The 24,063-nt window shown below is 36.2% G+C and overlaps 1 protein-coding gene across 12 annotated transcripts in view; it reads right to left on the minus strand.

Moving 5' to 3' along the window:
* LOC145992069 (uncharacterized) overlaps positions 1-24,063 on the minus strand; it is a 343,509-nt gene that overhangs the window by 252,707 nt on the left and 66,739 nt on the right. The window contains exon 4 of one of the 12 annotated variants that reach the window (XM_083128239.1): positions 22,728-23,308. The exons of the other annotated variants lie outside the window; for them this stretch is intronic. Within the exon in view, the coding sequence (XP_082984365.1) occupies positions 22,732-23,308 (577 nt within the window). The 3' untranslated portion in view covers positions 22,728-22,731. Of the gene's footprint in view, positions 1-22,727; positions 23,309-24,063 lie in introns of those variants that run through there. 12 annotated transcript variants of the gene reach the window in all.

Consider the following 24,063-nt stretch of genomic DNA (forward strand, 5'->3'; position numbering starts at 1 on the left):
TTCTCTTACCATACTGATTACGTGTTTTACAAGTACTTCTTCTGCCTTTTCATGGTAAAAATGACACGATGAGTTATGCAGATCTAAACACCAAAAGGTTACACATTATAACGGCCAATCCTTTCACGTGCGAAGATACATACGAATTTCACCTATGTATTGCACTTCTTCAAAATGTCTAGCAGAATTCAACAAAGGTACTTGCCCAAAAGCGGAAGACAAAACAATGTCAGGACATAACTGGCATGCACTTCTCTTCAAGTCTAAAGTCCTTCAGCCTTGAAGTGGCATGTCTTCTTGTTTGAAGACGCGAGAGCTTGTGTGTTGGGAAGTCTTGCTCTAGAAAAAGAAGTATAGCCAGCACAAACATTCGCAAATAAGCGAAATGAGAAGGCACAAGCCTAAACAGTGACGGGGCAACTGCACTGGGGCTGAAATTGCGATAATTTTAATAATATATCGTTCATTTCGCGAATCTTGACACAAATCTCCTGACTAGCAAATTAAAAAAAATCACAGCTATATCGTATCGTTCCCTTAGGAATGACGGAATCGAACCTGGGACCTTTAGATGTTCCTTGGGTGGCGATAGCTCAGTTCACCATTCATACTCGCTTGGCATCATTAACTCATACGAGAGGCAATCAATGAATAGCATGGCGTGACAAACAAATAGACCATACACACAAATTGGATTTTAGTCTCCCTAAGATTGCTTCAGCATGGTGATTGGAAAATTACCTGTTTCAACTAGAAGCCAAAGTTCTCAGTACACGTTGACTCGTAGAATAGACGTTTTCCAACTCCATGTCGACGTGGAGTGACCGTTCTCAGAGGTTACTAACACAGCTCTGTCACTCTGGCCTAATGACTTTCGAACTCCCCCACTCTATCAGAATCCACACTATTTATCCACCAAGGATTGCTGCAGTAAATTCCGGGTCGATGTACCTGTTTACTTCTTTGAATTTGTTTATTACGCTGAGTGACCCATCAAGACTGATGTAACTTCTTTACTCAGCAATCCTTGGATTCCTAGTGTCTGTTTCCTGTCTGCGATTCTGATAGCCAAGAATCGACAGAACTATCTATCTGTTCTAATAAAGTATACAATATTATATGGGTGTTATACAATAATATTAAGTGTAAATTTTTATTGACAAAATATCTATAATGATAAAAAGAATATATACAGCAACATGAAACAAAAAATAAAAGTACTATTGCCTTTTGGAAAATTTCACATTTTTGTTGCAAACTAGCACTTTAAATTAGAGACAACACTAAATTTCAATTTCGCCCAATTCTGCGTTACCATATTTTTAATGTATTACAATGTGTACATATGTATAGAGCGTCTCAACCTTAAAAGTCAGTATGGATGTAAATGGAGTACTTCCCTCTCTCTCTTTAATACAGGAGTTTTGTCAACAGCTCTGTCCTTCTCTACCACCGCTGCATTGCCAGATGTTACAAAATTTAAAAAATGTAAATGTCATAAATTTGAAAGTGAAATCATTATCCTGTAGAGTTTTTTATGCTCTATTTAATGACAGCATTATATAATCTGTCATAAATTAATGTGATCTGAAATTTCCATAAATATACAATTTTGCAAAACACTTAATTTTTTTGTAGTAAATACTTCAAAAACCATAAATATCAAACAGCTTGAACAACTTTGCCAGTTTCTTTTCCTATGGGATATAGCGTGTTTGTAGATATGGTATTCTTAGCCTGAGTGAATTAATTTGCTTACAAGACCAAGTGAGAAAAGTGTTGACCATTGTTGGAGTTATTTTTGGAATACATTGTTACTCCATAGCACCTTTATTTATTGCACAATAGTAGTTTGTTTACGCGGGCTGTCTCGCGTATCAAATTCATTGCACGCCACCGAGGTTACAATTCAGTTTAGGTGCAGGTGCCCGCCCCGGTTCGTAGGAAGTGCAGTGTGCTGTGTGATAATTGTGGATTGCATGTAAGTTACATATTTCGTTTAATAATGGATAGAGAAGCTGGAAAAAGGTGCAGTATTGGTAAACTTAGAGGCAAAAAACGCATAATAGTTATGTGCATGCTAAATCACTTTTAAAAGTCAATGAATATCAGAAAGGCATTTAAGACAACGGCTGATGTTACAGAGTGTTCTGAACGTCTTATATACAGAATTAGAAAGGAATAAACCAAAGGTCCTCTCAGAACACCGGCAAAAAAGAATTAGAAAAGAATGGGGAAACAGAATAATGTCAGAATGAAAAAAAAAAACAATGGAACCAGGTCCATCTAGAGAAACGGAACATTTTTTGGAGGATTACCAGACGAGGATAATACAGGGAGGTTATTTCAGTCTTTCACCGCCAGCGTGGCGGCCGTTCAGCGTACTCTTCATGCAACAGGTCCCGGCAAATTGCATTACAGGAAGTCCGTAACAGAAACCGCTTGTTTTCTAATGTTTCCACTTTTCACAATTACAGTTACAATTACAATTGAAATAAGCACGTACCTTGTCGCAAGGATGCTGGAAAAGGTGTCCTCGCAATTACAAATATTTCTGGCACCTTATTTCTGACGTCTAATCTTAGATTAGTCATCGCTACTTTATCCTCAGTTGTCGCGACAGCGCCGGCAGCTTATCGGGTGTTGGGTGAGTTGTCAGCCGCGAGATGGCGCTTCATACTGCACGTGTCGGCAGTGATGCCAACCGTAGGGACATGTCCCTACGCATAGGGACTTTTCACTAAATTTCGCCCGCCTAGGAACGTAGGGACAGATTTTGCCAAATGAGGGAAAACGTAGGTACTTTTTTCAATCTTGGTAAATTACATTTTATGAATTAGTTTATCTGGATACTTTAGCGAGGAGGAGAAAAAAGAACTAACTAACAGATCTCCATCAGAATTTTGGAACATGTTATCGGTTACCAAAAACTTTCAAGGCAAGTTCCTTTTTGAAAACATTTCCACTCTCGCGAAAATAGTGCTAACATTGCCGCATTCTAACGCGGAAACGGAAAGAATATTTTCAATGTTAAGTGATACAAAAACAAAAAAGGGAAATAAAATGGGACCAAAATTGTTAAAGAATGCAGGAAATACAGCATCACCAACCAACATCTATCTCTTCACAGCAGCAGCATGTATGACTTCAAATAACATAATCAACAGTAAACGACTCAACGTTATTCATTAGGGGTGTGCTGGTGAGGGGGAAAAAATGTTCATTAACGTGTAGAAGTTGTAAAATAAGCTTTTCAATTCTCGCAATGATTCTCCGTATACAAGTATGGTAGCCATATTTGTTGATATGAACAAATTAAAATTACTTACGCTGTCTACAGCGTTGCCACACTGTTGATTTCATACTTGGAGAGCATGGATCGTGTAAGAATGGCGGAAGAGAACAGTAAAAAAGTTGTTAATGTTGTACAGATTGTTAGGTGGAGTGTGCAGGAGGATGGCTGTGGGCTAATTAATAAACTTATGGATTTCAGTATATTGCCCAAAGAACGTGCTTACATGTGACAGCGACAATCACGATGTAGAAGAACTGATTTGATTACAGGTAAATTTGGCAACAGTACATCAATCATAAAATTGCAGGATACGAAAATGACGTCTTCGATGATGAACGTTTGCCGTTAAAGTGCTACGAAAATAATATTTTTTATCGGTTCGTAATCACAATTACCGCAAAACCATTCAGGAATAGCCCCACTGACCATTCTCGGTAAGTTTAGGTTAAGTTAGGTTAGGCAAACATAGTTAAAATTTGGGCTCGAAAAAAACATGCACGGGTAGCCCAACAAACCATTGACGGATAGCCCCACGAACCATTCAGGTACGGTTAGGTTAGGTTAGGATAGGCAAACATAGTTGAAATTTGGGGTCGTAGTAATATCAGGAATGTATATTTCGTTTTTTAAGTATTGGAAACACAAAATCTTCCGGTAAATAATAAGCAATCGTGCCGATCGCGGACCACTCAATGTCACTTATTTTGCAATTTCTACACGTGACCCCCCAAATCTTAACTTGAAATTCGTGATTAGGAGGCCTCAATTAGTGAGTATGCAAAATATTACAAAAATCGGGGAGGGGTCATGTATTGTAAATTCGCTCCTTCATTAATTGTGGAAGCACCGAGCAGAAAGATTTGGTAAGTAAATGTGTATATTTTATCTTCTGTTTTGCATGCTAATGAGGTGTTTTTTTTAGTCGCTTTACTTATCTTAAGGGCATTTGGTCAGTTGTAGGGAGATTTTGACTACGTCTTTAGGGACATTGCCGGAAAATGGTTAGCAACACTGTCGGCTACCAGACGTAGAGCTAGAGAGTCTAAGCTCATGTTCACTTCTGTCTGCATTTATCAGTACGTGTGTTGTTTATACTGTGTTATTGAGTTGGCGTGCTAGTGCTTTATTGTGTGTTAATTGTTATTCATTCATTAGTTATTCTGCTAAACAAATATAGTCTTGAACAAAGAGTTTTTATGTACGATAATTACGTGAAAACGAACTCTTGCAGAAAAGTGGTCAGGCAATTACGAGACACAGGATCTCTTGAACCTAAGAAACGTGTTGTATTGCTGTTGAAGTAGGTCATTTTCAACATCTCTTATAACACAGGAGGTTAGTGATCATCATTATTATTACTTTTAAATATCATTTTACGCTTTCGGTTTGCTTTATGCGCCGGGATGCTGTCTTCCTTTCTGTCAACTGAGGTTAAGTAGCGATGTCTAATCTAAGATTAGATGTCAGAAATAAGGTGCCAGAAATATTTGTATGTGGGAGGACACCTTTTCCAGCATCCTTGCGACAAGGTACGTGCTTATTTCAATTGTAATTGTAACTGTAATTGTGAAAAGTGGAAACATTACAAAACAAGCGGTTTCTGTTACGGACTTCCTGAACGCAATTTGCCGGGACCTGTTGCATGAAGAGTCCGCCGACCGGCCGCCACGCTGGCGGTGAACGACTGAAATAACCTCCCTGTAGTTACGCTTAAAGCCACGTGAGCACACTTTCTTATTACTTTATTTTCCGTAAAAAATATATCTTAATGTTTGTTTTTGTATTTACTTAATTCTGTTCATGTAAAGGATACAGCATTCAACGAAATAAGTAACAACAGTTGTGTGTATTACACATATAATGCAAATGTAAAATAGTAAATAGTTATGTCGAAATATAAACATTTACATGCAAATCTTGAGGTAACTATCGTTTTTCCCAAAATACATCAAATACATAGATTTTGAAGATTTCCTATACAATATTAAGGAAGTAAATTTGTCAGAATCATTAGCGATTAACAGCGACACGATGCGGCTCCATTTGTTGATCTGGCAACGCCACGCTCCATTTAACCCATACTGACTTTTAAGGTTGAGATGCTCTATAGTAACGAAAATTATGATTCCAGATAAGCCTCTGAATCTTCGGTTTTCATGTTAATTTTTCACCATTTTATTGCAATATAATACAACATATTGCAAGTAAAAACATCGTGGTGTTCTCTGTGTTTTCTGTATTTTGATTTTTCATTATTTAAATAGCATAAAAAAAACATAACATAGCATAACTGATCTGTATTGTCATAGGAAAAGAAGCATTTCTTGAAAAAATTAGCACATTTTTCAGTGTTATATTAGGTCTGAAAATCAAGACATTTTCACTACAATTTTCTTCCCAAAAATTTGTTGCCTTAATTTTAAATCAAACTATAAAATAATACTTTAGCTGTTTCACAGCAAATAAATTAGCCAAGATATCTTCTTCCAGTTGGAACACACTACTAAACAGGAATAAGCATCTTTCAAAAATTTGCATCAATTCAATGATAATTTAATACATAATCATGTATGTCTTGTACAGTACTTACATATCTTATATTAAGGATATTTTGTCACTTGTTTTATGTGAAACATATATCCACATACATATACACCACAAAGAGATAAATTTTTAAGTAAAACAATATTCAATTCAGCATCTTTCATCATCAACTGTTCCTATCAAATATGTGGGAAAAATGAATGTCCATCTAGATCTTCTTTCCTAACAAAAGCAGTGGAGCATGCATTGTTAAATGATGACGTTTTAAGTGGTGCTTGTGACGGAATGACTTGGCACACACTGGACATGTGTGTGGCTTCACACCAGTGTGAATTCTTAAATGCCTATAAATTCTTGATTTATCTCCAAATGCTTTATTACATACTGGACATGTGTACGGCTTTACACCAGTGTGAATTCTAGAATGGGTTTCAAGATTCTGTTTCTTTGAAAATGCTTTGTTGCAAGTTGAACATACGTATGGTTTCTCACCAGTATGAACCCTCATGTGAACTACAAGGTCAGATTTGTTCCCAAACACCTTCTTGCATTCATTGCAGGTAAGACGAAATTGAGAGGGAGAAGGTCTTGAAGATTTTCCTTTCCCTGTCGATCCTACATTAACCATAGAATAGCTAACATCACTGTCAACTGATAATGTCTGGTCTTTGGACTGAATTATTGATTGTGTCATGACATAGTCCCTGATATCCACACATTCTTGAACCCTGACATCTCTTTCCCTGGTATTCTTCTCAGAGTACCTGTAAATAGAGGTTATCATGTAAAGACCTTTGGTGTAATCCTGAATATATCATTATTCTCATATTTTACTGTGCATTTATTACAATGATGCATACCATAATACATAGTAAAAATATGTTGAGAGATTTTGCAACATCAGTTGTAAAAAAGAAAAAAAAAGATAAAGGGCTCCCCTATGCTTAGCAACATCAGTTGTACAATTTTAATTTTTCTCTAATAGCCAACACTTTTTCCTGGAATGCAAACGGTAACAAACAGAAAAAATAAAAGTCTTTCCTTTACACAATATTCTGGTGGTCCACAAGGGTCCAATCTTGAACAGTTTTCACTGTTATCAATGTGTGTCTCCTCCATGGCACAATAGTAATGTCATCGCCTTGCAATCAACGGGTCCTCGGTTCGATACCCAGTGGAGGTAAATTATGGTTAGAACCCCACTGTAAACTATGCTTGTGTAGTTTTTCACTAAAATGTTTCACTGATGTTTGTGAATTAAATTTGTGTGACAGTAAAAGTAAGAAAAAAAATAGTAGTTGATCATATTTAAAATTTTCATTTGTAAAAACTTATGACATAAAAAAGGCAAATGTGGGTACTATTTTGTCGTTTAACGATGCTCTTATACATGTCACTTGATGCTCTTATACATGTCATTTTACTGCAAGATGAAAATATACATCAATATACAAATCTCCATGAGCAAATCTCAAGAGACAAGTAAGGTTCGTCACTTGTCCTTCTAAATGGAGTTTCAGTAAAAATTAGAATAAAAATGATTTCTTAAAAAACAATCTCCTATCACTATGAGAATACAAAAGATAAAAAATAAAATAAATTCCCAGTCTGTTGCTACTTTAAGTTTTGCTGAATATCTTAAAGTATTGCTATATGCTATTAGTATAGACTAATTAATTTGTAAACAATGCTTTACATAAACTACAGAATTATATGATTAATCATTTTGAATATTGTCGGAAAACTTCCTCCCATACATAACTGACAAGGAGATGTGTATTCAATCATCTGTATCAAATATATTATAACACAAAATGTGTACACATAAGTAAACGGTGTTCTGTATAGGATGCCGAATTTGAATCGAGTGCTATTGTTTTGTTTCTAGGTTGGCAGACCTGTTCTTACCAATGTTGGTATCTGTTGTCATGTCGATTAATGTAGCCTCAATTGATTTCACTCGTTTGTTGTGGTTACGATGTATACCAGGTTACGATGTAGACCAGTTTACGATTGAGCAACGTGTTCTCATTGTGAAGACATTTTACCAAAGTGGTGAAAGCGCAACACAAACAGTGCGACCAGGACTGTGATCTTACAGCCTGTGATTTCTTCTTATGGGGGTTTGTGAAATCACGGGTGTATGCCAACAAACCACGAACCCTTTACGAACTTAAGGCAGAAATCATATGGGTGATTGGAGGCATCAGGACAGACATCTGCGAGAGGGTTATCAATATTTTTGTGGAGCGTATAAATGCATGCAGACACATTAGGGGTGGACATATGCCTGACATTGTCTTTCATACGTAAATGGGAGATGTTACTGCTTACACATATGTGAAATATAATCATTTCATGATATTTTCCCTATTTTTAATTAATTCTCTCATTTGGCATCCTATACGGAACTATATGCATGGAAATTGTACATATTTATTATTCTGCCTCTAGTATATTGTTGTTAGGAATTCAAAATGATCTTGATTTACTAGCATGCAATGTTAATTGGACATTATTAATTGTCTAGTGCTCTAAAGTATACTTATCCTAACACAATGTATCAAGAGAGCACCTCTTATCTCGTCTTCACGTGAACAAATTTCTTTTACCACTGGTGGGGATCACGCCTACGACAGACCTGTGATTTTGCTACAAAGCCGGTGCTCCAACCAACCTCTCACCCAAGTGGCTTTTGTTTATTTCTCTACTGTAAAAAGACACTCATTTCAAATATTGAAATACAACTTACAACACAGAATCCATAGCTAGACATAAGCAGTGGTTTCAAGAAAGCAGACTTTTTTGAATGGGCATTTTTTTTTTTCCGAGTATTATCTTCATATTTCAGTAGGTTTATTAAATAGATCTGCATAGCATGCACTCATTAACATAACTAGGGTAGTTTTGTATATTATTGTAAATAGAATCTAATAGCATGATATTATTTTGAACATTTGAATTTGAGATAGAAACATGTAGTCTTTTGAAAATTCAGTATCAAACCCCTTTACATTTTTGTTCACCAAAATATATTTGTATTCTTGCTTTCCAGTGTATTGTGTGTAATTTGGCCAAATGGATGCTAAACCTGGTCACACAGCAGGTTGTGATGTGTTTTGTTCCCTATTTCAGTGGTTCTCAACCTTCCGGAGGCCTCAGCCCAGTAAATTCACTTCGTAAAATCTATGCCCTGATCCACACAGGGTGGCTACTCTAGGACAACCATAAAATTCAAGTATAATTCCTGGTTTTCAAGGCGAATTTTCCAAAACTTCAAAGGTACAAGAACACTATTTCAACGTTGTGTATTACCGCCCCTCACCAGCCTCAGCCCCCCCCCCCCCCAACACACACACAAATACTGTATATGAACAATATAAAGGGTCTTTGTGATTCCAAGGGACCAAAAATTCTAATTAGGGATCCTGGGTTCGAATCCAGGTTTGGGCATGGGTCTTTCTCAGAGTTCCTTCCTCAATTTCATTGTAGCATCACTCATCCTCATTTCCGCTATTAGCCAAAAGTGGCACAAAACGAAGTAATTAAACAAAATCAATCAATCAATCCGGACAGACAAAAGGAAAAAAAAAACAGAATGCAAGGTTTTAAATATAGCTAGAAGTAAACAAGAGAACTTCCCAAAGAAAAGGCAGTCAACCTCTGATGAAATTCTGTTTTCCGCAGACTTTGTACTGTATAGTGTATTAAGGTCTATGCACTTTAATGCACCATAATAAACATGTTTTCTTGCTATAAACGGAGTTTTTATGCACTTTCTATTGTTCTTTTAGGTTATTTCAGTTAATCCGGACTTTCGTTAAACCGGTCAACTTAACCCCTCATTAGTCTGGATTAACGAGGTTTTACTGTATTTGATTTAAGGTGCTGAGTTTACATTTGCCATTTCACATATTCAGACTCGAAACACATCTAAAGTGAAAATCACGAACCTTCTGACCTTCTGTAAACAACCGTCTCACTTCGAGTAACGTATCACTCCGCGCCAGCTGTTCGTGAATGGTGCTGCCATCATATGCTGCTCACTCGCAACCTTTAATTTTAGGTAACATGGAAAAACGTATTCTTATTTTCTGATAATCTACACATTGAAGTATAATAGATTTTCTATAAGTGATTAAATACGTGTACTTGTTCAAGAATGAACATATTTTTCTACAGATCCTCCTTCCCCCCTCCTCTCTCAGTATGACAGTGCCAAAGTTATACGAGAGAGAGAGAGAGAGAGAGAGAGAGAGAGAGAGAGAGAGAGAGAGAGAGAGAGAGAGAGAGAGAGAGAGAGAGAGAAGCCTTTTGGTTTTATTTCCACCAAATTATTGCCCAACATTGTTGACATGTGGAGTATTGTTTTCTCCTTTGTGCAACAAATAAACTGCCAGTTTTAGCAGAAGCTAACCAAAGATAAGCCGGGGATTAAAAAGAGATTGTTTATCTTTCTCTCGGTTTCTCATGTTCTAGAATACAAGAAGACAATAATAAGCACATTATTTACGTACGTCTCATGCAAGTTATTTTCTTACCTTGATTCAGTTCTTCGTTTTTGAACTTGAGGCATTTTCGGTGCTAGATATCATCCTGTCAGAGTAAGGTCTGTCAAATTTGCTTCCCAAAAAGGAACTCAACGTGGCACAAGAGGCGATTTAACGTCGACTGCTAAAATTGGGGAGATCGTAATCAATCATCACTATCAACATCTTCTCCACAGTGGACAGGATGGCTCTTTAATCGACAGAATACGAAAGCACCTCGCATTGTATTGTGCTTCTCTCAAAATCGGTGTACTTGTTTATACGAGCAACAACGTGTTTTTTTCGCGGGACTCACAACTTGACCGGTCGTTTTCCTTTCTTTCACCACACTGAAAACACAAAGACGCAGACACACAATTACACTTGGACACCAACTTCACTGCTTGCTCAGGATAGCACCGACACAACGTCACATAAACGTTAAGAACAACCTGCTTCTTGTCACTTTTCAAATGGCTGTATTTCCGAAAGACTACTCTGAAAACACAGGAGACCTTCCTGCACGCATGGAAGTCGCCATGTTTGAAACTGGCACTATTTTCTTGCTGTTCAGGTGATCGATTGTAATTTATACAATAATCACGTATTATTATTATAAACAGAAACCTTTAATGAAAATATATTTTAAAATGTATAATCCAATGTAATTTACACGTTTTTCTTCCATTAGCGTACTTTCATAGAATGGACTACATGATCCGTTATTAGGCTGTTGCCAACCACAATACTTCTCACTAAGACAAGTACAGAAACGGAAGTGGTATGTCGATTGTCGGCATATGATAGTGTGATTTCACATTGTCAGTGACGATCTTCCGGGGATGGGGAAGGGGGTGGGATGCAGGAGTCGATCTATAATACAGAGGTGTTCACCATCCGGATGGTGACATCCTCACACTCCGGAATACTTTTGCGGGTGAAGGAGGGCAGGCCGTAGGGTGAGGGAGGTTGATTTAAAATGAACACCTCACAACAAGAGAGAAGAAAAATGTGACAATATTTAAAAATTCACCCCCAAATATGCATTTTATTTTATATGTAGCATACAATAAAATGTGACTGCCTCAAAATATTTCTCTATTCTACAGTCTTCTTTCCCCACTTTTATGCTTCTCTAAGTTGCCGTTTTAGTTTCCATTGGTGTCTTTGCTGCATAATTATTAATTTAGTCAATCAAATCATATGTATTACCTTACTTTCATTATCTATAATAATAAATCATAACACTTTCCAAGATCAAATGAATTTAATGAAGAAACCCCGGTTTCAAAATGTAATTTGTAATTTATCTCATGTGTCACATTCTTCTAGCAAGGTTTTTTTAGTAAAATATGAGAGAAAATTAATCCTTTGGTACGGAACCGTCTTACTTCTGGGGGATAAGATGTACATTTTGTATTTGATTTTTTAATTTAGCGTTGCTTTTCTTCCACTTTTGGCTAATCCCGACCATGAGAATGAGTGATCGTCAGATGAAATAGATGAAGGGATACTCACAAATAACACCCATGCCGGGATTCGAGCCAGGGAACTTAGGTAATGAGTCTAAAAATCGGCCACCAGGCAAGATGTACACTTCGCAACATCTTATATGACCGCCCCGAAAGAATTCTAAGTCCGAAATCGTAAACTTAGCAACATTGCACTTCAGCTCCAGGTGAGAGTAGCCAACTTTGAGTAGGTCCTTCCACTAGACGATAAACTCTGCGGTGATAAGTTTTCAATTTAACACTTTTCATAAACTTAGAAACTATAAACCGCGATTATAATACACAATCAAACAGATATAATAAATTGGAAAAAGAACCTTGAAGGATATTTACGATTCTGCTTGCTCGACTTGAAATTTGGGGGGGTTTGAAACACTGAAGAGAGTTTTTCTCCACCTGGAGGAAATTGCCATCAAGTTTGTGCAGAAAGAAGCAAATTTGTGAGGAGTTTATGCGACATTTTATTTACAATACCTTGCATAATATCGAACAGTTCTCAAAAACATATATTTTACACGACTGGTCGAGAAAATGTGCTTGAAACACAGGAAGGTGGGAGTCTTCATAAGCGTCAACATGTTTTTAAGGACATAAAGTCATTAAGTTAACTTAGAGCAGTTGGTTAGGCGCTGGTATCCTTATTTTTCATCAAGCGTGAAAGGTCGCGGGTTCAAATCCCACCCTCTCCTCTTTCTTTTTTTTTTGTTTGCTGAACAGATACCGTTGATATTAGAATATTTTAAAAAAAGCATCCGATTCACACTTGAGGGACGTCCTTTCTGCGCATATTTCCCCTTAGAAGTTGGAGATTCCCAGGGTTTAAAGTTAAAACTTTTCTTTTTAGTTATTGTTCATATGTTGTGTTAACACACACATCATGATTAATTCACAAATCACATATATGTATTCAGGATGCAAAATGTAATGTTATTTAAGTTATGTATTGTTTGTTCTTCACTGACACCTAAAATATTGATTATTTGATTTCGATATACAGTTATGTTAAGTAGTGATGTAGTGCAGTACTGAAACGAAGGAGAGTGTTTAATGAGTTCAAGCTACTAAGATTGGTAATTTTATGTCCATTCCTTCGTAATGACTGTTGTCAATCCCCTCACCACCATCTTACCATGCGTCCAAAACTAATAGTAAATCGCTAATTAACATAATAAATTGTTATTGCGACGAAGGCCGATTCGATAAGAAACTACTAATAAGTATTTATATAGCGAGTGACAAACATAAAATTCAAAACCTCATAATGATCGTTAATTCCTCACTGCTTTATATCCAAAAAGTTTGTCTTCTTTGAACAGAAAGTACGAGTATCAGATATAACAAACTTTCCGCACTAACTTTGCAATATTCGAAACCACCATTACAGACTTAGCCCTATGTAACTTGATTCTGCGCATTCCACGTGGCATGTGACTTCCTCCTATCATCGAAATAACTTTCTCTTACTATTTCCTTTCCTCTCGTGAAATACACAGACCAATGTTAACTTCTTAGCACGGTGGATAAACTTTACACCCAACGATATACTCCTGAAAAAAATCTTGCCTAGGTGGAGAATCGAACCCACGACCTCCCTCGAAAGAATCAAGCACGCTACCTCTTCTCCAGGTAGCTCATTTTAAAATTTGCTACCAGTTTGAAGAAACCAATTCACACATAATATCATATCTATAATTTCCTCATGGCAATTTTCATGAGGAAACGAATTCAGATAAAATCGAGAAACGCTGAAAGGGAAAAATGATGAACATGTCTATTGGCGTTTTGTCATATTTTGTAAATTGTGTAAAAATTCCGTGTTTTGAACAAGCAATCGTTTAGTTACAAAGTATTTTGTTGTTTGCTTAAAGTAGGAACAGGAGAACGAAAAGGAGTAATTTGAACCAGACCCCGTTTGACAAAAAACTTCAGCTTTTTTCCAAAGACTGAATGAAAAGAGAGAGGAACGTATGAAATATAAAATATGTGTGAAATTAAAACAATGGAAACCTTGAAAGATAATACTAAAGAACTTCAAACTATGAAAAACATATTTTCGTGGTGGAAAACTCCAAGTCATTTTCGAAATATGAACTTGATGTTATTCTTTATTATGAAGTGGAGATATGGGACGATACGATCCCTCAGCAAGAAAATTTTAAGTAAGCTACCTCCAACTTTTTCAATGGTCATAATTACTAATTAGGGTCCGAAAGTTGATGAAAAATCAACTTTTTTTCTGACCCTTAAAAACAATGCTAAACCTGATATCATGTCCTTTTCCCTTCAGTTAGAGCCAGAAAACACTTTATATTTTACATTTTTTTTTGCATTTTTCGGCCTTTTTTGGCTTTTAGTTTATTTGTCAGAATTTTTAACAGTTTTGTTGCATTTTTACTTATTCTTAAGGTTTATTTTTCTCCTCCCCTGTTGTTTCGTGCATTTTAAATGCATTTACTAGTAAAACGTACATATTTAGATTTCTTGACATGGTCCTTTTAGCAAATTCACCATGAATCGAAAATACGGTCAATGGAAAAGCATAATATTATTCTTAACTGAAATGTTTGGTAATGGATTAAAATACTTTGTGTGAATATCTACTTGAGGTTCTTTTTCTGGACACTATTATCGCTTTAATCTGTAGTTTTAAAGTAAAATTAGTCACAATATTAAATGCAATTACACTCTGGTATACGCGAAGCAGAACTGTATTTTCGGATGCTGGCTGACTACAGTATCATAGAAGGCTCACTCTGAAAGGAGATGAATTGGTTGATTTGGTGTTTTAAGTCAACTTTATGCATAGTAAGGCTAATCGGGACTGGACCTACAGTTTAAAGTGGAATCCGAACCGAGTGCATAAAATAACGTGAACCGTGTGGTGTAGGGGGATCGTTTGCTTATGGAATGGAAGGTCATGGGTTCAAACCTACATCTTTGCAAAATCTTTTTCGGGAAGTAAACGGCTTTGGACGAGAATGCTTATTTACGTTTCTTGGATATTTCCGTTGATATTTATGCGATTTATGTCCAGCATTTCCGGATGCAAAAAGTTGACATGTAAGTTCTTAATATGTGTTAACTTATAATAGCTGAATGAAAGGAAAAGTATTTCCTAAAATCCTGCCAATCACTGAAAGATTAAAAACATTAGTAGAGACATTACTTGAGGCATGCACAGAGGCGACGATTATGGAGTGTGGAGGGCAAATGACCCAGCACTATGCTAAACATTATCTACCAAGGGAAAGAAACTGTCCTTGCCCTCCCCCCTCCTCCCACCTTGCCCCATCAGTTTTGAAACCCAATCGCGGCCACTGAGCATGCATCGCATAAATATTTACAGTAATATCATATAATATTATATTACGTTATTAGAACACTTCGTACTCGGTAAATAAAAAGGAAAAAATAATAAGGAAAGGGTGGGATTTGAACCTACGATGTTTCGATCTTGACGAAAACAGTAAAAAAAAATGAAAGTGCTGTCATCTAACCAACTACTCCAGGAGATTGCTAACAGAAAGCTCAGTAAAACACATTAATCTCAGTTGAAGCAACATTGTGCCGGAGTTTCGAATCATTTTTCGCCAAGAACCAAGGAAAAGACACACTTTGCAGAATCGTTTGGTGTTGTGCAAGGTATCTTTACTAAACATTTCGCATAAAATCATCGTAAATTTGCCTTCTTGCATTCAAATGTGACCGCAATTCTTTCCAGGTGGATGAGAACCTGTTCAGTGTTTCACAATGCACATACATTTTCCTATTTTCAAATTCAGAACTAAGAATCTTGAAATATTTTCAACATTCGTATTTCTACTTGACATTTTTTTGTCTACTCATAGCTATATTTTATTACTGCTTTAGGGTATCTTTACTTTATGGAATGTGAAAGAATGAAAAAAAAATCACGAGCGTTTTCATTCAGGAAAAAGAAATGTTGCAAAGTTGGCTACTCTTAGTTGACTCTGAAGCGCTATGCTGCCAAATTTACGAATTCCGGACTTTGAAATTTTTCAGGGCGGTCAAATAAGATGTTGCGGAGTGTACATTTTTTTAACTTACATTCAATAACTTTCAACAGGTCATACACTCAGTGATACACTGCTTATTCCGCATCTGTTGACAAATGGAACGTTTTACACCTTGTAGGCTATGTGGATTATTTTTTTTTCATAAGTTTGCAACACTGTTAGGGTACATGTGCTTTTGTTTACAGAAGGTCTTAAGTTCTATGATTCTCACTTTACAAACACGAGTCACAAATGTTATGGGATATACTAATCTACGAAAAATAGTTAATTGTGTAAGAATTTCAAACTAATCAAATTCAAGATATCTTGCAATAATCTTCCGTCTGCCAGATAGTTTGCTCTGCAAAGGACACTAACAAAGTAAAAGGATTGAATTCTGTTTTATTTTCCATGTAGCTTTCTTTCTCTTCCTTAATAAAAATAAAAGCTAAACTGTGAAATGCCTGCATCAGAGCATTTATAATATGAAAACACTCAATTGGATTAGGATTAATAAAAGTTGCAATTTTTCACGTCTACGGAGAAAAATTCACGCAGAATTCACATATAATTCCCGGAGCCAAAAATTCATGTATAATTCCTGGAATTCAAGGAATTCCCGGTGAGTAGCCACCCTGTATCAATTTTACAAACACATTTCTGATCTTTTAAACTTTATGCACTAATTAATACACACCCTTAATTAATATTAAAACAATTGTCTAGACTTGATGAAAATATAAAATTAGATTTAAATTAGTTGTCAACCACTGGATGTAATGGAAGTCTCAAAGCCTGGCGGTTGAAAAAACACAAGCCTAGTGCACAATGGACCTAAAACTAAGGCAGAAGTAAATAAAATTGGTTGCAAGTGGGGGGAAAATCTATTAACAAAACTGACATTTTTCTTTATTCATTTTGGAAGATTGTTTACAGGTTAATTGTAACTGGACCTACAGTTTGAAATGGGATCCAAACCACTTGGAATTAACCCTAGGATGGCAGGCACGATGCATGATATTGAGAAAACTGCCCACAAGCAAGATGCACAGCTTGTCATGTTACTTTAGTTTGAAAGGTTATATTTACTTCTGAGGGTTGATTTCCAAGAGACAAGTGTTGCTTGTCGCTTCGGTCTGAAAGCTCTATTAAATAGGGTATATATACATTCACGTAAAATGCGTACTTCAGTGTACGTGTTGTGAATAGTAAAGGCTTTTAATTGTCCTGAAGAATCTAATACTTTGATATTAACATTTATTTCACGTAATATGACATCAACATTTAAATTTCACATGACAGGTACAAACATGTAAAAGTTTGTCATAAGTCCAGTTCATGATCAGATGTGTTAATCAGGACTGGGCGTACAGTTTTAGAATGGAATCTGAACCTCAGTGCATATGTCTCCACTGGCATCGAACCCTCTACCCCTTCATTGCAATACTACGCCACTGTGTACACATACACATGTAAGGCAAAAACAAATTAGTAACAGGAAGCAATGGCCAATATCAAGTCTCTTGGCTGCTACACCAAATACAATTGTTTACCTAGTTGCATAATATGGCATTACAAACTTCTGAATCTAATGTAGAAACTTCAAGGAAGGAAAATAGGTTAGCTAATATTGACAAAAAAGTCAAAAGCCAACATTTCCATTCTCCCTCGCAAAAGCCAGCTTTTTGTTGGAAAAAATGTGCATTCAAAAAACTCAGATATATTTGCAACTCCACTGAATACATCAAAAATATTCATAATACTATCTGCAAAATTTTATTGACAAAATTTGAATAATGATACAAACAAACAATACATAGAGCCACATGAAACTAACAAAAATTAGTCAAACTCCTATTGCCTCATGGAAAAGTTAACCATATTTTGTTGCAAATCAACATTTTAAATTTGATACAAAACAAATTCAGTTTCTCCCAATTCTGTGTTACCTCATTTTCTATGTATGCAATGTATACATATGTAGTAACGAAAAGTATGAGTGCCGTTAAGCATCATGTAACTGTGAACGTTCTATCTTTCTGTTACTTTCTTTCACCCTTTTACTGTAATACATTTACACTGTAAATGAACAAAAACATGTTCTTGTGTGTTTGTATTGTGTTTTTCAATTTAAATTGCTAGCAAAACATAATTTGTGTCAATAGATAAAAAAAGTATTTTCTTGAAAAAATGTAATATTTTTCAGTGTATGAAAAACAAAACATTTTCATTACAATTTTCTTCCTAATAGTTTGTTCATATAAATACCTGCTGTAATGACAACAAAGTGTGAAATAATACTTCTGTTGCACTGTTACAGACCAAAGAATTTAGCAGTTCAATTAACTACGAAACAGCATAAAGCACCTCACAAAAATTAGCATCAGCCAAATTTGAGCCAATGATATTTTGATACAGAATCAAGTATATATATTACAATACTTATATCTCTTACATAATGAAGGATACTTTTTAATTTGCTTTATATGGAAAATATACACCACAAACAGCTGAAATTTTAACGTAAACAATATTCCATTCAACATTGTTCACAATCAACTGTTCCTATCAAACATGTTGGAGAAGCGAGTGTTTCTCTAAATCTTCTTCCCTAGAAAAAGCCTTGCAACAAATTTTGCACATGTAAGGTTTCTGAACATGTATCCTTAAATGGACTTTAAAGTTGGATGGGTGATTGAATGGCTTCTCACATACTGGGCATGTATACGGCTTCACACCAGTGTGAATTCTTGAATGGGCCTCAAGATTTTGTTTCTGTGAAAATGCTTTGTTGCAAGTTGAGCATACATATGGTTTCTCGCCAGTGTGAATCCTTATGTGAACTACAAGGTCAGCTCTGCTCGCAAACACCTTTTTGCATTCTTTGCAGGTAATATGGAACTGAGACGGAGAAAGTTTTCCTTTTCTTGTAGATTCTGAATTGACTGTAGAATGCCTAACATCACTGTCAACTTCTTGGGATTGATTTATTGATTGTGTCATGCCATAGTCCATGATATCCACAGATTCCTGTATCCTGACATCTCTTTTCCTGATATTCTTTTGAGTGTACCTGTAAACAGAGGTTACCATGTAAATCCATTTGCTGTTATCCTGAAGATATCTATCTCATATTTAACTATGGATTCACTACAGCGAAGTATATTTGTACCTTCGTATATAACACACAAGGCAACAATAATACCTTCACTTTGTAGCTTCCCTCTCACCTTCTGCAAATATCACAGATTAAACATTTAAGGTTTCGTAGCATGTGCAAAGTAAGTTTCCACAAAATGTGAATTTTGGTTCCGTTGTTTGATGCATACTGGGGAGAGTGAATCAATTCCATTCGTATGAACTGTTAAATGGATCTCAAGATGAAGATTGAAATTACATATGATGAAATGAAGTTGATACAGGGTGCGGCAGAACCAACTAAGCAGTTTTAAGGAGCAATAAAAAGTAAATCTGGATATATAGAGAAAAAATGTATTTGTTTTCTAAATTAGTACAATATACCATTTTACATTCATTTAGTTTTGAAAATAATGTCCTCAAGATGGCGGCCGTCAGCATCAATACAGTGTTGTAGACGATCCCTGAAGTTTCGAGCAGCTCTTGCACACATATCGCGGGGTATGGCATTCACTTCGCCAATAATCCGCTCTTTTAACTCTGGTAGGGTGTGAGGGCGGCTTTTGAAAACCTTTTCCTTCAGATATCCCCAAAGAAAGTAGTCACAAATGCCCAAATCTGGTGACCGTGCAGGCCACCGGACATCACCCCTCAAAGAGACGAGGCGTCCCGGAAACATTTCTCTCAAAACATCAAGTGAAATTCGAGCTGTGTGAGCAGTAGCTCCATCCTGTTGGAACCACAAGTCTCCCAGTCTGTGTTCTTCAACAATCTCGTCCATTCTGGGTTGCAGAAAATTTTGCAACATTGAAACATAACATGTGGAATTCACTGTCACTGTCACTCCTTCCTCCTCAAAAAAGTAAGGGCCTACCATGCCAAATTGTGATATGGCACACCACACTGTCACTTTAGGAGAATGTTGCCGAACTGCCGAACCCACGACCAAATTGTGTTTGCATTAGGAACGGCATTGTTGCGTGGAATGTTGAACTGGCACCGAAAAGCTCGTTGTGTAGCGATCACAGATCTGTTGTTTTCATAATACGCGCGAACGGCAAAAACCACGATGTGCACCGGTCCAGACCATCTTAGCTACTGAAATGGGGTCAACGCCTGAACAAAGGCAGAACACGTGCAACTGCCTACCCCCACCACAGCTCCCGCGGTAATCGATAGAAACTGCTTAGTCGGTATTGCCGCACCCTGTATTATTCACAATTTATGAGTTTCAGATGTAAAAAACTCCAATTTTATTTTTCTACAGGCTTTATTACTTAACCCTTTGTTGCACAAAGTAAGATGGTAAATGAAATGCAAAACAAAGTATACTCTTTCTTTATTATCTAAGTGCATAATGTTGGCATAACATAGTAGCATATGAAACATTTTGAAGACTAGAGGACACCAGTAGAGAGAGAGAGAGAGAGAGAGAGAGAGAGAGAGAGAGAGAGAAAGAAAGAGAGATATATCAGCGCCGTTACTGGGTAAATCTTGTACAATAGTAAACAAAGTATGGAAACTTACTACACAAAGCACCAAAAGACTGTACAAACAAGCTGTTCAGTGAACAATATGTATAATTAGTGTTTTTTTATCTTCTTTGTCTGTTTTGTGTACATTCAGTGTCTAGTGATAACTATATTATGTGCAAGTGCAATGTGTGGATTAAACTGGTGCAGAACCTCCATCAGACATTAAGAACGGGAACTTACACTCACAGATGAAATTCGGTAACATCCAGAGCGCTGACCCTGCAGAAACACTTGGGTGTTGGCAACAAGTCGTCGTAAGGGGCTTCGTGTCAAGATCCGTGACACTCATGCATGTAGATACACATTCTACAGCCGAATTGGCAGTACTTCGTGTTTATCGTGTAGTCAATCATGTAATTGTATTGTAGCCATTAAATACCTGTATATATTGGCTTTGTGCATCTCTTTCTTAACCACGCATTGTACAGGACCGAACAATTTCGGATAATTCAGATCAGGGTGAAGTTCGTCCAGTTAGCCAAAGCTGTGGCGGGCTTTCTTTCAGACTCGAAATACATCTACAAACACAAGTCACAGATGTTATGAGATGTACTAATCTACAAAAAATTGTTAATTGTCAACCTCAAATTTACCTAATCAACCTCAATATATCTTGCGATAATCTATCATCTGTCAGATTGTTCTGGAAAGAACAGTAACAAAGTAAACGGATTGCGAGAATTGTTTTATTTTTCACACAGCTTTCATTGCCTTCCTAAATAAAAAGGAAAGCTCAACTTTCAAAAACTTGCCTCAGGGCATTTATAAATACATGTATAATTTTAATATGATTTGGATTAATAAAAGTTGTAATTTTTTCACGTCCACGGAAAAAAATTCAATTAGAATTCACGCATAATTCCCGGAGCCAATAATTCATGTATAATTCCTGGAAATCAAGGAATTCCCAGTGGGTAGCCACCCTGTCTTAACAACGTAAATATATTAACACAATTCCTAACCAAATAAAACCAAACATATCTAATAGAAAACCATAGTCGAGAAATATATTTGCCTACCTTGAAAATATGTATTTTCTGCTATCTGGTTTCAGGGTGAAATGTGTCTAGTGACAAACAAATGATGTAATACCAACAAAGCCAAAGTTGTATCAAAGAGCACTTCTCTGTCTCCATATTTTCTAACGAAATATCGTAAACCAAGAAACATGTGGAAATTCTAAAAACATTAAATCTACTAACCTACTAAAAATGTAAAATTACTATCAATGCTGCAAACATGCTCACGTACAAAATTCACCTGCCTCAATTATAACATCACGGCCGGCCATTTAGCAGAATCCACATTAGAATGGTACTGCCACCTGTTAGTACACATTCATAAGAAACCTGCTATAATATAAACCGAAATGCCTTAATCACATGCAACTTGATGTCCAGTAAGTTTCCTGTTCGCAAACAACAATGCACAAACAGGATGGTTACTAAAGAACCTTGATAAAATTCAAGTATAATTCCTGGTTTTCAAGGCAAATTCCAAAAATTCAAGGGTACAAGATGTTCTCAGTTTCAACCTTACATATTACCGCTTCTCACCAGTGTGAGTGTGTGTTCTAAATTTCAAATGTAATGTAATGAAGTCTAGGTTTCTTGCCTTACGTGATTCCATTAAAATCCATTCACTTTAGCATCCACAGAAGACACATAATTGCCAAATTTAGCTTTTTCATCACATTAAAAATTTTCAAAATAACAATTTAAGTGTCATAAAATAAGTGTTGCTTTTCTATTGCAAAACATAACTTACAGTTACACTACACTAATTTCACACTACTTACTTTCAAAAGTAGTTAGTTAAATTCTTCGAACAAGTAACTACATTAGTTCTAGCTCCTTCCAACAATTGAAAATGAGTGATGTTAAATAAATGAAGCAATCAATAAAAATGTTCAGTTTTATTCTTCAAATAGTAGTAGTAAAATTTCGATGCTATGCTATTGTATTTATTATATATGTGTTATGTTCTCTTTCAGTGTGATCGAGATTATCTGCTCTCCTTAACTCAAGTGATAAAACTTTATATTTTTTTTTTTTAAAAAAAGGATAATGCCCATCTAAAATGAACATTATATCAAAACAAGATTTGGACAATTTTTTAACATTTTCTTTTTTTAATATAGTCTGAAAAAACCTCACTAATTTTTCATGTGTGTGGGAGAAGTGAATGCACATTCAAGTCTTCTTCAGTAACAAAAGCCCTGGAGCATACTTTACACATGTAAGGTTTCACTGCATGCATTTTTATGTGCTTTATTAAATTGGAATGCTGAGTCAATGTCTTATCACAAACTGGGCATATGTAGGGCTTCACCCCAGTATGAATCCTTGAATGAACCTCAAGATGATCCTTCCGTCTGAATAATTTGTTACATACTAGGCATGGGTAAGGCTTTTCTCCACTATGAATACGCATGTGAATTTCGAGTTGGCATCTGAATGCAAATATCTTCTTGCATACACTGCAAGTAAGATCCTCTTGAGGAGTTAAAGAACTTGTAGATTTTCTCGAAGAATATGTATTGGAGGAACTCATGGTCTCAGAAGCAGCAGCTGCTTTTGATGCTGAACGGCTCCTATTCTGAACTTTTGTTTTTGAAGGGTTTCTCTCATGCAATTTTATGTCTGATACCAAATGAGGTCTAATGAGTTCTGTGCATTTGTTATTATCCCTGAATACTTGGAATAAGACACCTTTTGTTCCCATAGTCTCCGACGTGTACCTGGAAGTAGATTAATTTATCATGTAAATACACACTTGCCAAATCCAAATTCCACCGACAACATTAATTTATACATATTTCCTTTGCCATCATAAATAAGTGATTGGCAAAAGAAGGAAAAAACCGCAGAATGTCACTTCTGATTGTCGCCTTAGACTGCACGGTCACAGTGCAGGACCAACACTACATACATACACAAAGATCTTCATCTGAAGCTACAATTGCTCATCTTTACATGTATAAAATGGATTGCTCATCTTTACATGTATAAAATGGATAAAAGGTGTGACACATCATGGAATTAAAGATGAAACCTTTGATTAACCTTTTGGAGCCCAAAGGGCATTTTCACATGTAACCCCCTTGATGCCCAAGCCGATTTTGAGCAAAATGCAGAGTTTCAATTAAATGAGTGTAGATCGGAGGCTAATTGCCCGAGAGAGATGAGTGATATACCGTTGTACGCGGAATGAACCAGAGATTCAGACTATATAAAATTTATGCAAATTCAGCGTATATGTGGCAGGGGAAGGGGGAGAACACTCAAAATTCCAAAATTTCGGAAAAAATGGGGATTTCCCCCCTCCCCCAAGGAAAAAGTACATGACAGTGTTGACATGCACATGGAAATTATCGCTGACATGTAAGAAACACAAAAATATTTGCATTATTATCATATGACCAATGTAACACAAGTTGTACCCCCAAAAGGAATGGTCAGCACACCACTGATTCATGCTTCAAAAATGCAGTGG

Source organism: Lepisma saccharinum, chromosome 9 (assembly GCF_977018435.1).
Source record: "Lepisma saccharinum chromosome 9, izLepSacc3.1, whole genome shotgun sequence".
NCBI classification, from domain to species: Eukaryota; Metazoa; Arthropoda; class Insecta; order Zygentoma; family Lepismatidae; genus Lepisma; species Lepisma saccharinum.